Here is a 19,202-nt window from a genome sequence, read left to right as displayed (position 1 = left end):
TTCATTACTAAATCTTGTGTGTGTATGCAGCTTAAGAGGCAGCTACTCAGGTAGTTTGTACAGGTGTGCTAGGATTACACTTATACTAAATAGCACTATCACTCAGACACATTTCTAACCTGGCTATTTCTTATTGTTTTTCAGGAACAAGTAATGGTATAACTACATCTACTGTTTTGCTAGTTGTAATTCCAGTTTTTGTAGCTGTTGTTGTAATCATTCTACTTATCTACCTGAAAAGGTAAATACTTTATTGTCATTCCCTAAGTTTATTTAACAGTTTATCATCACTCTTAACCTAATAGTAGGTTTTTGAAATGTAGTGAATTATTTATTTGTCATGTACAGTATCTTTTTGCTAGCCAGTATGTATGGGAGTCACACGTTAATAAATAACAGTAATGTGAGGAAAATGTTTTGGTTAGCTAATTTTTAATTTGCTTATTTATTATATATACAAAATTAATACATGATTATGAAACTGCAACATCGCTGTATAACATGTTCAAGTACTGGGGATGTCCCACATGACAATCCAACCCCACTTTGAAAGGTATGCAGTCGTGATGCCGACGGTGTAAATGCCGAACGTCGGCATCCCAACTGTCTAATCCCAGCAAGGGTCTAATGACAGGCGTCGAAATCCCAACGCCTGTCATTTTACCTACGCCGGGAGCCCGACGCCCGGCATCCCGATCGAAGGTAAGCCGGGCACCGGGCGTGGACAGAGGTTTAGGTTAGGGGCTCCTGGTGGGGAATTAGGGTCAGGCACCCCACGGGAGGGTTAGGCTAGGGGAAGGGAGGGTTAGGGTTAGGCCCCTACGGGGGAGGTTAGAGTTAGGCACCCCCCCGGGAGACTTAGGTTTAGGCTGCGGGGTAGGTGGGGTTATGTTTAGGCACTTGGGGGGGAAGGTTAGGGTTAGGCACCCCTAAGGGAGGGTTAGGGGGGGTAGGTTAGTTAGTACTTACTTTAGCTGCTGTCTGGATTTTCACTGGTGCCAGTCTACCGGCGTCGGGCAGTATTTCATACCGATCCCCTCTGAGATGGTGCCACCCTTCCTGCTCACACACTTTGATTCACACCCCCCTCCCCACCAGATTGTGTCTGATCCCATGCTGCATTTTATCTCTGGTACTGGGAATGTGGTGCTTTGCTGTGACTTCATTGCCAAGTATTGTACTCACAGCTGCGTAACACTAACATTTAGGAACAGTAGCTGGCAGCTTCTCATGGCTGCTTCTCCTTCATTTCTGTCTATTAACTGGGTCTTTCAGTGGTAATGCCAGGGCCGTAAGTAGGAGTGTGCGACCGATGCCACCGCACAGAGCACTGGGCTCTGTGGGCAGCACTGTCGCTCCCCACGGCCCTTGCTTTTGGCTAGCAAGGTGAACGACACCTTGCAGCCAGTATCTCTGCAGCAGGGTTGCCATTAGTGTCCTTTGAATGTTACAGGCAGGCACCCTGCCTTGTGTACAGGTGCATTGCTGCACTTCCGGGACATGGCGCACCCGCCTCCCTATGCATGGTGTCATGATGCCATGCGCAGAGGGGGCAGGGCCAGCAAAGGGCTTTGTTAAGCCCTGTTACAACCCTGCGCACTTAAACACCAGGCAAAGCATTTGACATGTACACGAAAGCAATGTAAGTTAAAGTATCAGATTATCAATCCACAAAGCCTGAGTTAGTTACTGAGCTAGTTACTGCAACAGTATTGCTGGGTGATGAACAACATAGGTACTTGTTGCTGCATGCACAAGACTATTAAAGGCTGGTTACACTATAACTGGAAAACCTGCAGCATCGGATACTCCAGTCACAGTTAGGCACAGCCCCAGTCAGGCCTATCAAGGCATCCTGTGGGCCTCCGATGATGATGTGTGGTCATGGCCAATCTTGGGGGTGTGGCCACATCTCGCTTTGCATATTCTCCATCTATACTAATCTATATTAATACAATAGTGATCAAGCTGAGTGCAAAAATGCGTGGGTCCCAAGGACCCCTCACTTTAAGAAGTTGGGGTCCTACTCCATAGTTTCTGGGTCCCATCACCATACCTTCCAACTGTCCCGCATTCAGCGGGACAGTCCCGTTTTTGTGGGACTGTCCCGCGGGCCACAGTGTCCCGCGGTGGGGTGGAAGTTGGGGAGAGCACATAGCAGAGCAGCGGGTGTGCAGAAGGTGAACAGATGCCGTGCACATCGCACAGCATCTGTTCACTAGCGCAGGGAGAGCCTGGGGGGCTGCCCAGCATCTCGGAGAGTGCTGGGCACGCCCCCCATAGTGACGAGGCTCCACCCCTTTTACGAAAGCTCCGCCCCTTTTGAAAGCCCCACCCCTTTTGGAAGTAGTAAAATAGGAAGTAGTATACTATTTCCTATTTTTGCAGACTACACATGACTGTGCAGGTACCCTTCTATCCCCTCTGGTGGCAGATTGACTGATCTGGGGTGCATTTGAGGTTCTGCAAAGCTTATGTAACAGAGCCCACCTAACACCCTACAGATCCTTAACATATACCACTACCCTGTTGTTTCTATGGACACTATACTCCCCACTCTCTCATCACTCGGCTCGCACTTATTCTGAGTGAAAGCAGAAGTGGAGAGCTATCTCATGTGCCTACTTTCCTTTTTTCAGCTACTAAAAATTATTTTCTTGTACCAAGCATAAATGTGATCATCAGATATATGGTTGATATTTGGAAATTATATCCACTTTGAACAGCAAACAAGTGATGATCTTTAATGCTGTTTACACTAATGTTAAAGCCTAAGAATCACTCTTTCTTAATTTGTATTGAATACTTTGTGTTACTGACTGCATATTGGTTGCAAGGTTTAAAGTGAGTAGCTTGTTAGCACTTGATTGTGATCCACGAATTTAAGACACTGAGGCATTATAACCTATTACTCAGAAATCAGTGGACTTATTATGTGATCACGTTACAATACTGGTCTAACAACACAGGTGTATATGCTGGATATTAGGGCTGTATGTGGTTATCATTGGCAAGGAACACCTGGGTTTTTTTGCTAATTATTTATCCATATTTACCTTGCCTGCGGCTGCCAGCCATCTCTATCTTTCTTTGAGAGGTAGGTTATATTTTCGCCCATTATTTTCCTGCAATAAGAATTGATTGGATTCTTTAGACAGGATCTACCATTTTGTATTGTTATATGTTTATGTTTGTCTTTTGTCTTGTCATTCAACTCAGTGTTTTCAGTGCTTTCAGCACTAATATTTTAACAAGTGAATTAAAATTGTTATTTTATTATTCATTCATCATATCATTAATTTTTCATATTATTACTAAAGAGTGCCCCAGCAAAGAGTCTACTTGACCTGCCTGTGCAGGGAATATTCTTTATGCTTAAAATACTTGACTGTTGGGAGCAGCGCCAACCACTTTAATTAATAGAAGTTTTCACTTCAATAGTTGGCAATTTACATTTACATCTAATGTATTTTTCTCTTGTGCAGAATCCTCTTTCCCAGATTCCCTTTTCCCTCATTCTATATATACTAATCCAGAAATAGCCTGGTATGTGAAATGCAGGCTACTAAATGGGACAGTGAGGGAGTGTGAAAACCTGAGCAGAGATCTAGTAACCAATGGTAATGGCAGAGTAATGTGGTACTCCTGGTGTCAGAATCATGAGAGGGATCTCCCAGTTATAAGCTCCCCAGTACCAATAAAACTCCTGCATATACCAAAGAAATAAGAGAAAAAGGAGGAAAAACAGCACCGGGTCTGCAAATGACACGACTCACCCCTCTGATGTGAAATCACAGTGCAGGGGGGAACATTGTATGAGGCGGTGCAGCCGGGATGTCCCTCAAAATCATAGATACCTGATACAGTGAATAGCGGTATGGCAGCAGTAATGTCCAGACAGCAGGAGTCTCCACGAGAACTCTGGAGACTACCCGGTAGCAAGACGCGTGTTTCACCTGACTCGGCTTCGTCAGTTAGGCTCCGTTACATCACGGAGGCTGGCCATCTATATAGGTAGTGACGGCCAATCGGATGCACATCAGTGCGTGCAATAAACCAATCCTAATCTCTAGTAGGCGGGTTCAAGATTATCTAGGTGATCAATCTCTAGTATAGTAACGAGAAACTGTAATGTCACCAAACATAGTAAGAAGCATAGTGGTAGAGGAATTATATACTCCAAGGAAACCACTAATAGTATATTTTAACACAAATAGGAAAAACAATATTGTTGCAAATAAATTAAATAAAATAAACATAATATTTCGATGAAACATCATAATTTATCAATAAAATATCATTGAAATAAATATGAAATAGAGTTGGAGAAAAATTAAATTAAATAGTGTTATATTGTATATAAAATGTATGGTGCTAGTGAGTGAGTGAAAGTGCAAATTGATAAGGAGGTGAAAGAAAAATTTAAATGATTTAAATTTTAAACTATATTTTTAATGTGAACAAAGGGTCTTGTATACACAAAATTATTGGATGAAATTTAATAAGACTCTAGTGCGATAAAGTATAATGACATACAAAGTACATTTACAGTATAGGTGTCATGAAAAATTTAGAAATATAGATATGAAAAATTACAGAAATAAAATAATGTGATAAAATAATATTGATTAGGTAAAATAAAATTAAGATATAAACTGAAATAGAAAAAATAATAAGAAAAAAAGAATAAAGAATAGGAATAAACACAATAATATTAAATGAATTGACAGCAAATATAAATATAGGTATAGTAAAGAAACAAAATGTGTTCCTAATGAAAATATAAGAGAATAAAGCATGAAAACATTTACATCCTAATGTAAGTACCAAAAGGTGTCTTAGATGCAGAAATAAAGGTTGGTTACCCAAGGAAAGCTGTATAGTTGATGTATTCATTAAGACCAAAAGGGTTCACAGTTTGAAGTCTAAAAGTCCACTGACTCTCTTTCTGTAGGAGAACCCTGGTCAGGTCTCATCCTCTGATCCCCAATCTCACATGTTCTAGGCTGAAGGCTTTGAGATTCATAGGGGAACCCCCATGTTTTTCCAAAAAGTGCCTGGCCTCTGATGTTTGAAGTTTCTTCATTTTTTGAGAATCACCTGAGGCGTTTCTGATGTTGCCCACATGTTCAAGTAATCTATGTTTGAATTGTCGTGTGGTCATCCCCACATATCTTTTGTTACAAGGGCATTCCAAACAATAAGCTATCCCTATGGCATTATAATTAAAAAATTGTCTAATTTCCAGGGTATTGTGATATCTGTCCTTTATTGTGTGCATCCTGGTCATATATTGACAGGCCTTACACTTCCCACAAGGGAAGGTGCCCTGAATGTTACTAGTCTTCCTGGGATTAGAATTGAAATGACTCATAGTCAGGTTATCCTTCAGGTTTGCTGATCTCCGCCAACTGAAGGATGCTTGTTGTTCCAGTTCATCCTTCAAATCTGAATCTAATAGTAGAACATGCCAGTGTCTATTCACAATTTCCTGTAACTGCCGCCATTCATGGCAGAAGTTCCCCACAAATCGTATATTGTTAGTATTGGGGTCATTCTTTTTACTGGAGAAGATAAGATTTTCTCTCTCCATCTTGGATACCTGATATTGGGTATGTTTAATGGAATGCTTACTATAGCCTCTGCTGATAAGTTTTTGGGATAACTCCACACTTTTTTCTCTGTACGTATTTCTCTTAGAGCAATTCCTCCGTAATCTTAAAAATTCTCCCTTAGGGATATTCCTCACAGTTGGGGGAAAATGTGAGCTGTTATGGTGGAGGACACTATTTGTGGAAGTGTCTTTCCAATAGAGTTCAGTCACAATGCAACCCTCATCGTCGATGATGATATTAAGATCTAAGAAATTTACCAATTTTTTGCTGATATTTCTTGTCAGTTTTAAATTGAGATTGTTATGATTTAAAGTATCAATGAATAGATGTAAATCCACTTCTGTCCCCTGCCAGATCATGAAGATATCATTGATATATCGTTGCCAAGTTGGCATATGGCATGTGTAAAGCTAATTTTTTTCATTGAAGACATGCTCCTCCTCCCACCATCCTAAAAATAAATTGGCGTACGTGGGTGCACAAGCTGCGCCCTTTGCAGTACCACGTGTCTGCAGGAAAAATTTATCATTGAACATGAAGTAATTTCTATTAAGAATAAACTCTAGAAGTACCAATAAAAATTTATGAAATGGGTTGAAACCTTCTATTTTAAGGAAATATTTCACAGCTTCTATGCCCTGTAGATGGTCTATACTGGTAAATAGTGATTCTACATCCAGTGTAACAAGGTAGTTGTTATCCTCCAATTGGACATCGTTGAGTTTTCTCAGTAAATCTGATGTATCTTGAAGATATGATGGGAGACTGGTAACATGATGTCTTAGATGTTTGTCCAAAAATATACTACCTTGCTCAAGTAAGCTGGAAATTCCTGAGACTATGGGCCTCCCTGGTGGCTTGACTTTATTCTTATGTATTTTAGGCAACAAATAAAAGGTGGGTGTTTTTGGATGCTCCACCTGTAGGAGGATATTCTCATCCTTTGTGATGGTTCCTTTGTCATACGCTTCTATAATCATCCTATTGTAGAAATATAAGTAATTGTCAGTAGGATTAAAAAGGAGTTGTTTGTAGCATGTTTTGTCATTATGTTGCCTGTAGCCTTCTTGTATATACATATCAACAGGCCAAATGACAATATTACCCCCTTTGTCGGATGGTTTAATGACACCCTCGTTCCATTCTCTCAGTTGTTTCATGGCTTTTCTTTCATCTTGATTCAAGTTGTTATTATGTAAAAAGTTTGCTTTTTTATTAGAGTAAAGTTGATCCATATATTTTCCTATTTGTGTTAAAATATACTATTAGTGGTTTCCTTGGAGTATATAATTCCTCTACCACTATGCTTCTTACTATATTTGTTGACATTACAGTTCCTCATTACTATACTAGAGATCGATCACCTAGGTAATATTGAACCCGCCTACTAGAGATTAGGATTGGTTTATTGCACGCACTGATGTGCATCTGATTGGCCATCACTACCTATATAGATGGCCAGCCTCCGCGATATCACGGAGCCTAACTGACGAAGCCAAGTCAGGTGAAACGCACGTCTTGCTACCGGGTAGTCTCCGGAGTGCACGTGGAGACTCCCGCTGTCTGGACATTACTGCTGCCATAATGCTATTCACTGTATCAGGTATCTATGATTTTGAGGGACACCCGGGCTGCACCGCCTCATACAATGTTCCACCTGCACTGTGATTTAACATCAGAGGGGTGAGTTGTGTCATTTGCAGACCCGGTGCTGTTTTTCCTCCTTTTTCTCTTATTTCTTTGGTATATGCAGGAGTTTTATTGGTACTGGTGAGCTTATAACTGGGAGATCCCTCTCATGATTCTGACACCAGGAGTACCACATTACTCTGCCATTACCATTGGTTACTAGATCTCTGCTCAGGTTTTCACACTCCCTCACTGTCCCATTTAGTAGCCTGCATTTCACATACCAGGCTATTTCTGGATTAGACAAGGGAGTTTTTTGGATACCTACTAAACTATATTTCTTACCCTCATGGTACATGTGGTAGGTCCGCTCATGTTCCATTCACAACATTCTGTACATGGGACACAGCAGCCACCTACCCCTTACTGTTAAGTGAGCGGTTACTTTGTTTTCATTATTTTATCTACTTTAATTAAATACCTGATTTACCATATGTTCCTTTTCTGTCTCAAACCACCACAGAGTTTTTCATATTCATAATACTCGGATATTTTATGTGATGTGGTTTTCTGACAAACTATTGTGTGCACAGATCATTTACTCTGATACTTTATGATGTGTTAGGATATATTATGTTGCAATTGCTTTGGGCAACAAATGTTTCTGAGCATATTGGTACATAGTCTGGTTGGTAGATACATTCTACCTCAGTGTATAGCTGTAGCAGCATTTTGTTTCAGCATCTTAATTTGATATATATCATTCTGATTTTCACATAACTATCCATATGAGATTTTTTTCATCCAGGCTTAGATTTTTTCACCTAGGCTATTATCATATATAATTATGAGTATGTATACATTTATGATGTGATGTTATTATTAGAGACCAACTGGACGCTATAGAGATCCACTACGAACCAAGAGTATTATCAGTTGTAAACTATGATTAATTTTTGATTCCCTATGATCTCTAACGTTTGAATACTCTTGTATGAGATTCACACTTACTTCATTGGATGGTCTCGTTTCCTGATGTATGAGATCCCTTGTACATACTTATATGTTTATGATTTGCTTGCAGGTTACCATCAGATGGTAATATTACTTTCCGATTTATCTAGTTTATCCCTTTTATAATAGGTATCCTGCATATTTGTTTATATGTTGTCTGCCCTTTTTGTCTGTCCTGAGATATATTTTATTGATATTTCCAATAAATGTTAAGTTTTATTCTACTACAAACAGAGATTTGTGCCCCTACAATAGAGAGTACTTCCCGATTACAATGCAACCTGGATCATACAAGCAGTCCCCCACCAGAGTTAGCTTACCTGAGAGGAGAGAGGCAGCAGTCCCCGGCGGCAGTCCGCGATAACCTCTTAGCAGCCGCCAGATGAGGGGTAGGAGGCAGAGGGAGGTGGTCGGCAGGGCTCGGGCGGCGAATGGATGAGAAAACTGCCGGCTGTGATTGGGAAGACTTTGAGGACTTATTAACTGGCAGCGGCAGCGCGTCCTGCGGGACCCACTCATTTTTAAAAACTGAGTCCCACAGTGCCTGCAGCGCATAAAAACATGCTATAGCGAGTATTTTGCGAACCCTGCATATTCTCCATCTATTCTAAAGCTTTGCAGCGCCGATAGGGTATGTTGCTCTGCTTCCCCGGCTGATGCAAGCCACCCAGACAGGCCCAGGCCCGAGTGATCAGTACCCGCACACCCACCCTCTCAGCGCGCCAGGCCTCAGGATATTTTGCATGGGACTGAATTCTCAAGGGGATTCAGATCTGAAAAAAAAAAAATGTAGACTATTAGGAAAACGCTGACCTTTCATTCCAAAGCCCTTGGTGGTGGGTGTTAGGGTAATTATTTTAAAATGTAGAACCTGGCATTCATGGGTATGCTGACACATCTAGTTCTACCAGGGCCAAAATAGTTTCTAGGTACTGCTGGGGCCAGGAGTGCCACATATTAAAGTATTGCTTCTTCAGATTTTACAATAAATACTCCAACAGTCACCACCCAAGGGTGTTGAGACAAGTTGTTTTTTATAGATGGTGTAGGCCTCGTTGAAAAAGCTGCGGGCCTGATTCAGAGCCGCTTGCTAGATGCGATCGCTCGCACGATGTGTATGCAAATTGCGTAGGCAGTGCTACCGCACAGCAATGCATTAGCACACCCAGTATTTCTCAGAGAGCGATCACATAGTGTATGCAGACACCCACCAGCCTGTTTTAAGTCCCCCACTTGTGCACGTCATGTCCAGGAAGTGTATGCAACCATCGGTACATCGGATGCTATCACAGCGCTTGAGGTTGACTATACCCTACTGTAAGCACTGAGAGCACTTCAGTGTAAAAACAAGCCAGGTGACGTGTACTATGATACTGTCTTATAATTATGCACACCTCTAAAACGCCGTTCAGATGCTCAGGCACGCCTGCGTTTGCACCTCCACTCCGTTTTTAATGGCCAGCCCCTATTACCACCTACAAACGGCTTCCCCTGTCACTCACTCTGCGGGGCTGTCTATGTGCAGCGAGCGAGTGCATTGTGAACTTCAGCTAAGGTATACACATGCGCACTGCGATGCATACACAATGCAAACCATCGATAGCAGTGAGAGTATGCATCTTAGTGAGCGGGTCTGAATCAGGCCCTGTGTCCTTTAATGTAAGATAGGGGGACCCAACGTCGCGGGCTTCCTTGATATCTTGTGACCAGTCTAGCCTGTCATAGCCTAATGGTGCATACACACGATCAGATTTTTCCTTCAGATATGAACGATAACGATTTAAAAATCATTCAGTCGTTCATATCTGAAGGAAAATCGTTCATATCTGACATGCCTGAACGATGGACGATCAACGATGCGCGTTCCCGTTTGTCAGATAACGATATCTGACATCTGATGGGTTTGCAGTCAGACTTGGACGATTCCATTCATTTTAATGTAGTCAAAAATCGTTCAAATCGTTCAAAACTTTGGTAAAATCGTTCAAATCGTTTAATCGTTCAATCGTTCATCTGACAAATCTGACAAGTCTGACAAATCTGACCGTGTGTACGCTCCATAATACAGCCAGGTTACCGCTTTTCCTGGGGGACTCAACTCCATCCTCCCCTACTTTAATTGTAACAAACCTAGGCTATGGGCCTGATTCAGAGCCACTCGTAAGTGGCAGCTCGTTCGCTCCGAGCGATGTTTGCCCAACTGCGCATGCGTACGGATCGTAATACGCATGCGCGAACCAGTCAGTGCGGCCGAAATTCATGTGCTCGCAAAATAGCGAATGCCTGATAATTTGAGTGACAGAAAGAAGCGTATGTGGGTGGTAACAGGGGAAGGTGCTTGAAAACGGGGAGTGGAGATCCGATCGCAGGCGTGCTTAAAGGTCAAAACGGGCATTTTATGGGTGTGCATATTTAAAACAGCAGCGTCATTGACCACGTCACTGGGTTCTTTTATAGCCAGAACTGCTCGCAAAATTGTGGTAGCAAAAACCAACCACAAGAATAGCGAGCAGTTCATACCCTGGTTGATGTACTCGATTAATCTAATAAATAGCGGACATGACGTAGGATGCGAGCGGCCAGGGGGCGTATTTTTCCAAAAAACGAACGCAAGTTTTGTTCGCTCGTTCAGACCTAGAGGCGTGAACAGACCGCAAACAGCGAACGGTTCATTTGAATAGCCACCCCTTGTTTTAGAACGAACGACCGCAAATAGCGAGTGGCTCTGAATGAGGGCCTATGAGCGCTGGTGCCTGGTTCACTCTTTTAGTGGGGCGGCAATTGTTATCAGCTGCTGGGCACAGAGATACACCTGGTAGCAATGTAACTTTTTTATGTTAAATCCCCAAATACAAGTAATCTGTGTAATACAACCAATTTCTAAAACTGCTCTAAAATTAGGATTTTTTTCTGCGGTTGTTACTAACCTAATTGCTTCAAATCCAGAAATGTGTAAAATGTATTCATTCTTGTTGTGATTAACTCCTCCTGTTTCCCGTAGGTTAAAGATTCTTATTTGTCCTTCAATTCCTGACCCTAGAAGGGTTTTCCCCAAAGATTTGCAGGTAATTATGAATCTCATAATAACACACCTGGGCAATCATTTAAACATAAAAAAAATACAGTATGTATTTAACATGTTTTATTTCCATCATTAAAGATACTGAGGGTTTTATCAGTTATGTTACTTACCAGCAGAGCCATAACTAGACTGTTTGGTGCCCTGTGCCAGAGAGAGCATTGGCGTCCCCACCACCCCATTTTTTAAATAGGGACATAAGATAGTGCACCTGAAAAAGGGCCATGGCCTCATGGGGAAGGGCCAGGGAAGAGATAGGGAAGGCCAGGAGATGCTGGGGATAAAAGAAGAGGAAGCTACAAGTGAGAATGATAATAAATAGGAAAATTGACAGGCCCAAACAGCACCCCCTACCCTGCGGTTCCCTGTGCCATGGCACTGGTCGCACTACCCTAGAGCCCAGTCAGCCCACTGGCGCTGGAACACATTAGTTTTTAGAATCACTCTTACTACTGGAGAGAGCTTATATCAATCGCTCCAAGTTGGTTTTAATTCTTAAATTAATTAACTCTTAAAAGGCAGTAGAGAAAATAATTAGTCTGTTAGTTGCTTTCAGCACATTTTTATCCTTTGCATGACCTCTTCCCAATGTAGTTTTTGATGCATTGCAATTCCAAAAAATTATATTTCAGTTACACATTTGGAGCATATTATACAGTTGCACAATCCCCCCATTGGCTGTGCGATGGGCTGAGGGGCACAAAGCGCCCCCCACCCCAGCGCGCAGCGCAAATTATTTTTATTTATTTCTAAGGGGGTGTGACGCCTCCCGCGATTTGGCCACGCTCCGTCACCTGGGCCCGGCGCAGCTGTCGGCGGCCGTGAAGCGAGAGAGGTCTGAAATCACATGGATACGTCTGCACACGCTCTCCACTAAGCACTAATGCTGGCTATACACTAGCGCGATTTTGTGCCGATTACATTGTGTGCAAATCGTGCCGTATTTAGGTCTAAATACGATCTGATGCATGCTCCCGCTGCTCTTATATCGTATCTTATGGTCAGACATGCAGCCCATATTATCCGTCGTAATCGTATGCAGATCGTGCTGTGTATTTGCGCATTCGATGCATCATGCATCCTACCGTACGAGCAGCGTCATTTGAGTGACATTTTCCTCTATTTTTAATCTATTATGATCGCATATTTTTAGTGAGGCACACGATTGATCATATCACGACCCGCCGTATAGGGGCGAATGATCGTACGTGAGATCGTATGTACATCGTATGTCAAAAAGCGGGGAACACAGGCCCCTGGGTCCAGGGGGGCCCCGCACTGCACACCATGCACCCATAGTATTACTTACCTCTCCAGAGTCCCATGTCGGCATGGGGGTCCGGTGCTGTATAGGTGACTGGAAAATGGCCGCCGCAGCCATTTTCCCATCGTTTGCGCATGTGCAGTACAGGGAAAATGGCCGCCGTCTATAACTCTGGCACTGGCCGCGCACAGCTCAGTTCGCTGCCGTCCGCCAGACAGAGAGGAGGGGGCCCATGTTGGAGAATGCACACGGGCCCCCTCCTCTCTAGAAATACCCCTGGCTGAATCGCATCTTATGCTGGTCGTACTAGTGTATGGCCAGCATTACCCTACAGCTGCTACCAGGGCTGTTCACTAGCACTCGCAGAGGGGTTTTTGAGTACCCAAAAAAACTCCACCTCTAACAGACTCAGGAGCAGGCACCATTTTATTAAGCCCCACCCCTTGCTGAAAAATGCTGCGATTTGCGGGTCAATAGGGATGAAACTTAGCCAAATTGATGAGATTCCATTAGAATCAAGCCATTTGGCCCCCAGCCCCTCTTGATTGACCCGTGAATAGCGGCATTTTGCCACTAGTGGAGGGGCCTAGCGACATGATGCCAGCCTGCCAGGTCCAGTCCTCATCAGAAAGATCTACAGTTCAGCATGTATGTTTCTGTGTGTATGGTATGTGTGCCAAATGTATGTGCAAATGTACAGTATGTGTGTACATGTATGTATATCTATATGCATGTGTGTATGAATATCTATATATGCATACAACTATATATTTAAAATGTAGAAACAGCGGTTTTGCAGCGTTTTTGGCCTTAGTAAATCTGCAGATAGCAAAACCGCCACCAAACCGCAGTCAACACACATTTTAGAATAGAATAGAACAGGGCTGTCATTTAGAAACCACTGCAAAACCACCATCAAACCCCAGGGTTTAGAACAGAATAGAACCCGCCACCAAATCGCTGGGGTTTAGAATAGAATAGAACCCGCCGTCAAACCGCTGCTTAGTAAATTTGCCCTTTGTGCCTTTTACATGGGATATAGGGCAAAATTTACTAAGCGGCAGTTTTGCCGTCGGTTTCTATTCTATTCTAAACCCCGGCGGTTTGGTGGCGGGTTCTATACTGTTCTAAACCCCGGCGGTTTGGTGGCGGGTTCTATTCTGTTCTAAACCCCGGGGGTTTGGTGGCGGGTTTGCAGTGGTTTCTAAATCACAGCCCTGTTCTATTCTATTCTAAAATGTGTTTTGATGGCAGTTTTGCAGCGGTTTTGGCCTTAGTATATCTGCAGATAACAAAACCACCGCCAACCACAGTCAAAACACATTTTAGAATAGAATAGACCAGGGCTGTGATTTAGAAACCGCTGCAAAACCGCCACCAAACCCCCAGGGTTTAGAACAGAATAGAACCCGCTACCAAACCCCGGGGTTTAGAATAGAATAGAACCCACCACCAAACCACCGCTTAGTAAATTTTGCCCTTTGTGCCTTTTACATGGGTTTGTAGTCACAATCCCGGCACATGGAATGCTGGTGCTTAGAATACCGGCACCGGAATCCCGACACTTGTCAGAATCCCGCCACCGGCATCGCATACCCAACCCCTTTTACATGCCTTTCATCTAAAGTATCAATTTCCACAGAATGAAGTTATAATGTAGTGGAATTTTGACCTTATTAGTTAATTTTTTCATATATTGTGTTTGTCTCCTCACAGGAATGGTTAAAGAGCGAGAGACCAAATTTACACAACAAACTGGAGAAGGTGGAGGTTTGCCCTGTGTCTCTGCTGGGAAACACATCACCTTTATCCCAAAACGACTGAGACTTTGTTCGTCTATCAGAGCAGATAATTATTTTCCTTCACATTGCTCCTTTATTTGGAGATGTAAGGACAAATGGCGCTCATCAGGGGGGAATTACCTAATAAAGCTGAAGAAGAGGTTCTATTTCTTAGCCCGTTTCTGTGTACAACATCTGCATAGTAAATGTGACCATGCAGTGACTGACAGGGAAAATGTGTCTGACCTGCTCAACATAGGGCTCCAAACAGTACTGGACTAGGACTAGGTAACATGGATGGCCCACGTTTTGTGTCTGCATCTAAATCAGTCTAATGATATCAGTCAATTCACTGGTAGTATTTATATATTACCAGTTAGACCATCAACATTGAGTGTGACAACAGAGGGGCAATTGAAGTCCCACAGCACCAAGAACCATGGACAGTCTAGTATTTCGTTATATGCATACTTGTCCACTCACCTGGGACCTGCGGGAGGCTCAAGATTTTTCGGGTAACCCGCCCCCTAATTAAATATGCGGCATTCACGTCAAATTCCAATGAGGCGGGCCTTAATGACACAACCCATCTAGTCCCGCCTCCAACGCCGCCTACCTGCTTCTCCTCCCCGCTCTTCTCCCGGGAAAGAAAATTCAGAAGTCAGCAGATATGTTTATGATTTTTATTAATAAATGTGATTTTTTTTTTTGATTTTTTTTTTTTTTACTTAAGCACTGAAATATCATTTGCACTTCAATTAGTGGTTTGATAGATGACCATTTCTGATTAATTTGTGGAGAAGAAGTCTGTCAGTGTGACCTTTGTGTTAAGTGAAGATAATGTCGCTGATATGTTGACAAAGGGACTGACGTCACAACTCTTAAATGTGTTCCAGAGGAAATGCGGACTGGAATATATTTTATATGTTGATATGTTTTCATTGTTTGATTTATTGCATAACCTCTGCACAGCACTTAGTTCCTCCGGGTGAGACCCTGTCCCACTGAGATAGACACCGTAGCGACCACCGCTGTTTACCCCTGCATTACTGCTATATTGCTGTTACCTGTGTGTTTACCTGCTGTTACCAATAGACCTGCAAGCCTGGTTAAGGACATTCTGTGTGGCCTAACATCCACTTTCACATTCCACTGACACCTATTTTGATCACCCAGGTTTCACCAATAGGTCACATCAATAGTTTCATCTAAAGGCCTCCATACACTTGCGACACATTGCCGCAGTTCCCAGATCGCCAGATACCGAGGTCGGGGCATCTGTGAAATCCAACATGTTGGATTTCACTGATTGCCAATCAAAATATGATCGTTATCAGCAGTTTGGAGAATTTTAACATGTAGAATTTCACTGATTCCCCAACCGATCGGTGAACATCGATGGGCAGAACGGGGATTCAAAGAATTTGCCGGCAATTGTAAGGGGACCTTAATTGTGTAGTGGTTATAAGCTGATAGAAGCTATAAGTGCATCCTCTGTGAATCTCAGGGAAAGAAAGATGATAGAATGCTTACAGAAAAATAAATCTCTGTACAGTACGTTTATTTTTTGTTTTGCTGTTTCTGAGGCCTCAGCATAATGTAAAGAGAACCATGGGTTTCTGCCACAGGGAACCCAGTATTTTGTGACTCAAGCATCTGTGACATGTTCATTTTATCTGGATCACTGTCCAGAATGTTTTTCTGAGCGTGCAGCGAGAAATGAAGTTGTCTATGGAATATCCTGGATAGAACTCTGGATTATACTCGAGATTTTTATTAGAATATAAACTTTTGAAATTGATGCTCCACCCAATTCCTTTTCTATGCTTGTGTACTATACTTCGTATAATGTCCAGGGCCCTTAGAGCATTGGCGTATCTGCAGTATAATGGGTGCAGGGTGTGCGGTGCACATGGGCCCACAATGTGCACCCTGCACTCATATACTTTTTATACTTACGTCTCTGGAGTCCACTGCTGGCAACCATTTTCCCGGTGATTTGCGCAAGGGCCCTAGAGATGTCTTCAGGAACATAGCACAGGCGCCATGTTCTCGGAGACCTGCACATGCGCAGTAGACTATGGCGCAAAACCAGAGTCTACAGCGCTTCCAAAGAGGAGGGTGCCAGCACGTAGGCTGCACACAGGCCGGCTTCTGTCTAAAACCGCCCCTGCCTAAGAGATTGGTCGAGCCCCAGTTCTGGGGTGGTGTGGATAAGTCTGGTGACATCATGCCCTGTCGGATGACTACTGCACAAGCTCATCTGCCGCTACACCGCACAAGACAATTCGGTGCCCGGGTACTGTGTATCCCTTCTCTCTGCAACTCTGGTAGTGCCAGCTGTCAACGCTAGGCAGAGAGGGAAAAAAAACTTCAACAGCTACGGCTGTGTTACTGCGGCATGTTTTATATTTTTCTTCTCATGACTCAACAGATCGTATATATAATTATAATGCAAATTGTTGTTAATATTGTCTCCTTTACTAAATGCAAACATTTTAGATTTTCATAACTAAACCTTCCCTTTCATTTTAAATAAACAGCAAACAGTCTGAAACGATCACATTGAAAGAAACGATCCCCTTTAGGTGGTAAGCTCTCACAATGCAGGGCCCTCTTCCCTTGTGTGCTATGCCTGCCCTCACTAATGAAGCATACACACAGAGTGATCGGACAGCGATAACGATATCACTGTCTGATCATCCTGCACCTTCCTGGTGAGCTGGATGATCGATATCAATCATCCAGCACACCACCAATGACTAGAGACCCGCGATCAACGATCACGTGTCCCTATAGTAACCTGGTCGATATCGACCAGGTTGGCCTGCATGCACGGGCGATGGACGATATCGTTATCGTCCATACGTGCCCATGCATTGCAGGTCGTAGGCACTTAAAAATGCACGATATGAACGATAACGATATGATCGATATCGTTCATATCGTCCATTTTAATGGTGCCGTGTACGCACCATTGTACAATCATCTCCTCCCTACTGCATACAACGGCACCTTTCCCTTGGGTATTATGACTGCTGATACTCCAATGTTTATAAACTATGTCAGGCAATGTTCTGTTCTGTAAGTGACTTTGGGCCTGATTCAGACCCACTCGCGAGCGGCTGTCCGCTCGCAAGTGGGTCGATGTTATGGACTGAGCATGCGCACGACGGAGGGAGCTCCGTCGTGCGCATGCGCCAGACGCGACAAGCGAAGGAAAGTCCTTCGCTCGTTGTGTCCGATCAAAGGGGGCGTGCTGTCAATGTTGATTGACAGCACGCCCCCTTTGGTGGGCGTGCCGGGGGCGTGCCTCCCTGACGGGGGCGTTCCCACGGGAACGCCTCCCGTCAGAAGCCGGCCCACTGACATCACTAGTGATGTCAGTGGGAGTGATTTTGGCTCTGATAGAGCCAAAATCACTCCGGAGCTTGCGGTTGAAAACCTCAACCGCAGGCTCCGGCTCGCAAAGTCGATGGTCGCGATGGTCTCGACCATCGCGACCATCACAATGCACGCTCGTATAGCCTGTGGGTGGTGACCCACAGCTATACGAGCGTCCAGGAGGACGCTCCATGAAAATGGAGCCCGGCCCTCATTCAGAGCGTGCGCTCTGCTCAGAGCGTACGGCTCTGAATGAGGGCCTTTGTTCTTGTTTTATTAATACTGTTTATGTCTATGTACTTTTTAAGGGGCTGCAAACCTCATGTGGTGCTGTCAGGATTACTCACGGTAGACCCTCCCAAAATAATATTGTTCTCAAAACGCATAACATTGCAAAGTCTATTCTGTATGATATATGATGTTCTGTCCTTTTATGTTCTGTATTAAATATATTTCCAAATTGTATGTTCTATGATCATTTGATATTCTTTATGAACATGGTATCTGCAAGATGTGTGTCAATTGCTATTTTGTGTGCATGACAGGAAAGACTGTGATTGGCAAGAATGGTAAATGTAATCTAGTGGACAACTCTCAGATAACAAAAAGAATGTCTATACCTTACAGTATGAGGTCATGTGCAAAGAACAATTAGCTCTCTCCATTTTATGACCCCTGGGGATATATTTACTAAAGTGAGAGTTTTTAGAAATGGAGATGTTTCCCATAGCAACCAATCAGATTCTAGCGATTATCTTCTAGAAGATACTAGTAAAATGTTAAGTAGAATCTGATTGGTTGCTCTGGGCAACATCTCCAATTCTAAAAACTCTCACTTTAGTAAATATACTCCCTGGAGTCAGTGTCCTGGGGCGAGAAGCACCAATAATGTTTTAAGTGAAAAATAACAGTTAACGGCTACTGATTTATATAAAATCACATATCGCATATGCAGCAATGTGGTTTGTCTAATCGCCAGCGCAAAGTTTACCGTGAGTAGCCAATCCCTGTGAATTCTTCTCAGCACTGCGATCTCCCATGTTATCCAATGGCGCCTCCCATTTCCGGATATGCGTCATTGGTGACGTCGATAAGTCCTCGGCAGTGAAAGGCAGTTAAAGTACGCCCTCTTGCTGTGGCGGAGTTTACTTCTGTCCTCTTTATAGTATTATACACAGCCTTAATAGAAGTTACAGCTGATTGTCACATATTAAAAATAAAGGTATTTAACTTGATGCACATGTGATATCCTATTAAAATAAGATTATTCTACAAAAGGGCATAGAGGCTAATGCCATTTTGAATAAAGTTTATTTAAATAAAAAAACAAAACAGCAGTTTGAGGAGTGACAGTTGGAGCCATTGTGAGGGGAGAGCTGATGATGCCATGGAGCAGAGATGAGCAGATGACAGAGAGTAAGCAGAAGGGAGAGACA

The 19,202-nt window shown here is 43.2% G+C and overlaps 1 protein-coding gene across 2 annotated transcripts in view; it reads left to right on the top strand.

Moving 5' to 3' along the window:
• LOC148538625 (interleukin-13 receptor subunit alpha-1-like) overlaps positions 1–18,231 on the top strand; it is a 140,662-nt gene extending 122,431 nt beyond the window's left edge. For both annotated transcript variants that reach the window (XM_088453074.1, XM_088453073.1), the window contains 3 exons: positions 145–241; positions 11,260–11,323; positions 14,318–18,231. In XM_088453074.1, the coding sequence (XP_088309200.1) occupies positions 145–241; positions 11,260–11,323; positions 14,318–14,425 (269 nt within the window). In that variant the 3' untranslated portion in view covers positions 14,426–18,231. The remainder of the gene's footprint in view (positions 1–144; positions 242–11,259; positions 11,324–14,317) is intronic.
• Positions 18,232–19,202: the final 971 nt, after the last annotated feature.

The sequence above is a fragment of the Taudactylus pleione genome, unplaced genomic scaffold (genome assembly GCF_031769625.1).
Source record: "Taudactylus pleione unplaced genomic scaffold, aTauple2 ptg000039l, whole genome shotgun sequence".
Lineage (NCBI taxonomy): Eukaryota > Metazoa > Chordata > Amphibia > Anura > Myobatrachidae > Taudactylus > Taudactylus pleione.
This window is presented reverse-complemented; position numbering and strand designations above follow the sequence as displayed.